General features: G+C 39.8%; 1 protein-coding gene across 1 annotated transcript in view; it reads right to left on the reverse strand.

Annotated features, from left to right (window-relative positions):
• The window catches only part of LOC103741807 (olfactory receptor 4D2-like), a 26,570-nt gene that overhangs the window by 16,309 nt on the left and 7,648 nt on the right, over positions 1 to 2,613 (reverse strand). Inside the window, exon 3 of the mRNA XM_008842723.2 lies at positions 2,276 to 2,306. Coding sequence (XP_008840945.2) covers positions 2,276 to 2,306 — 31 coding nt within the window. The remainder of the gene's footprint in view (positions 1 to 2,275; positions 2,307 to 2,613) is intronic.

Here is a 2,613-nt window from a genome sequence, read left to right on the forward strand (position 1 = left end):
CACTTGGAATCATGGAGGAAATGTTTCCTCTGTGTTGACCCTCCTCTTTGTAGACTGTTCACTGGTTCAAGTCCATCTGGCGGGGTTTCCATGGCCTCCCTGAACAAGAGGACAGGTGATTCACCACAGTTACAGGACATTTTGAGAGATCTCCATAGTCCCCTGGAACTTAGTCAACCTTGGAGGGAAAGGAGCAAAACTGTGCTTTAAGTCCTTCTGAACACATTAGTATAGGCCTCAAAGTTCAAGGCCAAATAGCCACATCAGTGGCCATCACAGCATACGCCCTTGCTGAAGTAGTGGCACTTTCGTTTTGGGGGCAATCAACAGCTATCTAATTTGACTAAAAACCCACTCAAAGGGAAGAAACTCAAGTGTGGTACTGTAACATAACCTAATACACATGGCCAGAGTGATGATAAATCTTAGAAAAAAATCACAAAACTAACACATCTCTAGACTAAGGTGATTTCTTACTAAGTGCAAAATATGTACCCTTATATTTACAGACAAATATCCTAGAAGCTCATTTTGTAGCAGTCAGAGACTAATACCAGGTACCACACTGGTCACACACGGACATTGTCTATAAATTGCCCAGGCCTAAGGGACACATCTGCAGTGCAACCTCTACACCTAAGCTCATGGAACACAGAACAGGGATAAAGAAGAGGACACTATCAGTTCTTATAATGAAGCTCCTCATGCAGTGGAGGGCCAGGAACACAAAAGGTCACAAATGGCCAAAGTGTAGAGATCAAGAGTCTGCTAAATAATCGTTCTCAGACAGAACCCCTTTATTAAACTTCATCCACCCAAAGCTCAGGGACCATTACAGAAGAGGGAGCAGAGAGATTGTAAGAGCCAGGGAGGATGGGCATGACCATATGAAAACAGAGTCCTACAAGCTCCTGGGACCCGCTCATATGATTCTATGGCATAGGCGTCAGCATACACAAGTCCCATGCGAACTCAGGCAGACAGTAACCCAGGATAGAACTGGGAAAATGAACATCAGACCTCAATCTTATCTGAAGGAATGTTGGTAACTGATTGCTCCTAGATGAAGAAGAGCTGATCTTCCTAAAACAGGGGACTCTAGATAGGCTGACTAGACTTAGTGGAGGGACTTTCACTGGGGAACAGCTGGGGGCACCGACAGCACAGTGGGCAGTAACAGGGATGACAGAGTATATGGGCTCCAGTGGGGTCGAGTGTGGCTATGGGAGGGTCCCATTTGATGTGGGTATATGGATGAATATGATTGTTTGGGATGTTCTGTATAAAATACACACAAAAAATCAATCAATAAATAAAATGAGTTATATTTGAGGAAGAAGCATAAAAATTTGCCTCATGTTAATTAGTAGAGAAAAACACTACCACTGAAATCTACCTAATGACTTTATATCCATGCTCAAGTGCCAAGGATCTCAGAAAGTAACCAACTATGACTATTAATAATCAGGTATATAGAGATTAAAGATGCATATGCAAACATCTAAGTTTTAGTTGTATTAAAAATGAGCTTTTCTGTATGAATCAGTGTATTTTAAAATGGAGATCTTTTTTTTATTCTTATTCCTTTATGAAGTTAGTTAAAAATTAATGAACAAGAATTAAAGAGACTGCGCTGCAATTAAGTTAGAATATTCTAACTGGAAAACAGTTACTGTGAAACTATTTACATTCTCATAGAATTATAAACATTTCTCAAGGAATACTTTACAGCACAACTTTTTTTTTTTTCATACAGAAGAATTCATTCCAAAGCAATTGACATTGAGACGTTTTCACATGCATTTCTAATCTCTATATACATGACTATCACTGGTCACAGTCGCCCACCTTCTGAGCTCCTCGGCATCTGAGCATGAATACAAACTCGTCAGATAGACAGCCTTCCTCTCCCACTAGAGGCTCCATACTCAGCCATCCCTGTCACTGTCCACTGTGTTGTCAGCACCCTCATCCATTCCCCCCTGTCTGCCCTTCTGGTAAATCTAGTCAGCCAGAGGTCCCTGTTCCAGGAGTTTGACTATTATAAACACATTGTTATAACTACTGTTCTTTCTACAGAAAGCAAGCACTTTGATACACAACCGAGACATGTTTTTCTAAAGCAAAGAGATTGACAGTCGTGGCAATACTCTTTTGCATACAAATCGAAGGATGCGGTTTTTAACAAAAAATGCTACTGTTCTTCCATTTTCACTATTATAAACACATAGTTAGAACTGCTGTTCTTTCTCAGAAAGCAAGCACTTAGAAACACAAGCGAGACAAGTTTTTCTAAAGCCAAGAGACTAACAGTCATGGCAAAAGTCTTTTGAATACAATTCGTAGGAAATGGATTTTAATACAAAATGCTTCCGTTCAATTTTTTCACTATTGTAAACAAATTGCTCGAACTACTGTTCTTTGTACGTAAAGCAAGCACTTGGATACACACCCGACACATATTTTTCTAAAGCAAAGAGACTGACACTCATGGCAATACTCTTTTTCATACAATTCATAGGAAACGGGTTTTAAAACAAAATGTTTCTGTTCATTCGTTTTCACTAGTATAAACACATTGTTTGAACTACTGTTCTTTCTACAGAAAGCAAG

This window comes from Nannospalax galili, unplaced genomic scaffold (assembly GCF_000622305.1).
Source record: "Nannospalax galili isolate Female #2095 unplaced genomic scaffold, S.galili_v1.0 scaffold879, whole genome shotgun sequence".
NCBI lineage: Eukaryota > Metazoa > Chordata > Mammalia > Rodentia > Spalacidae > Nannospalax > Nannospalax galili.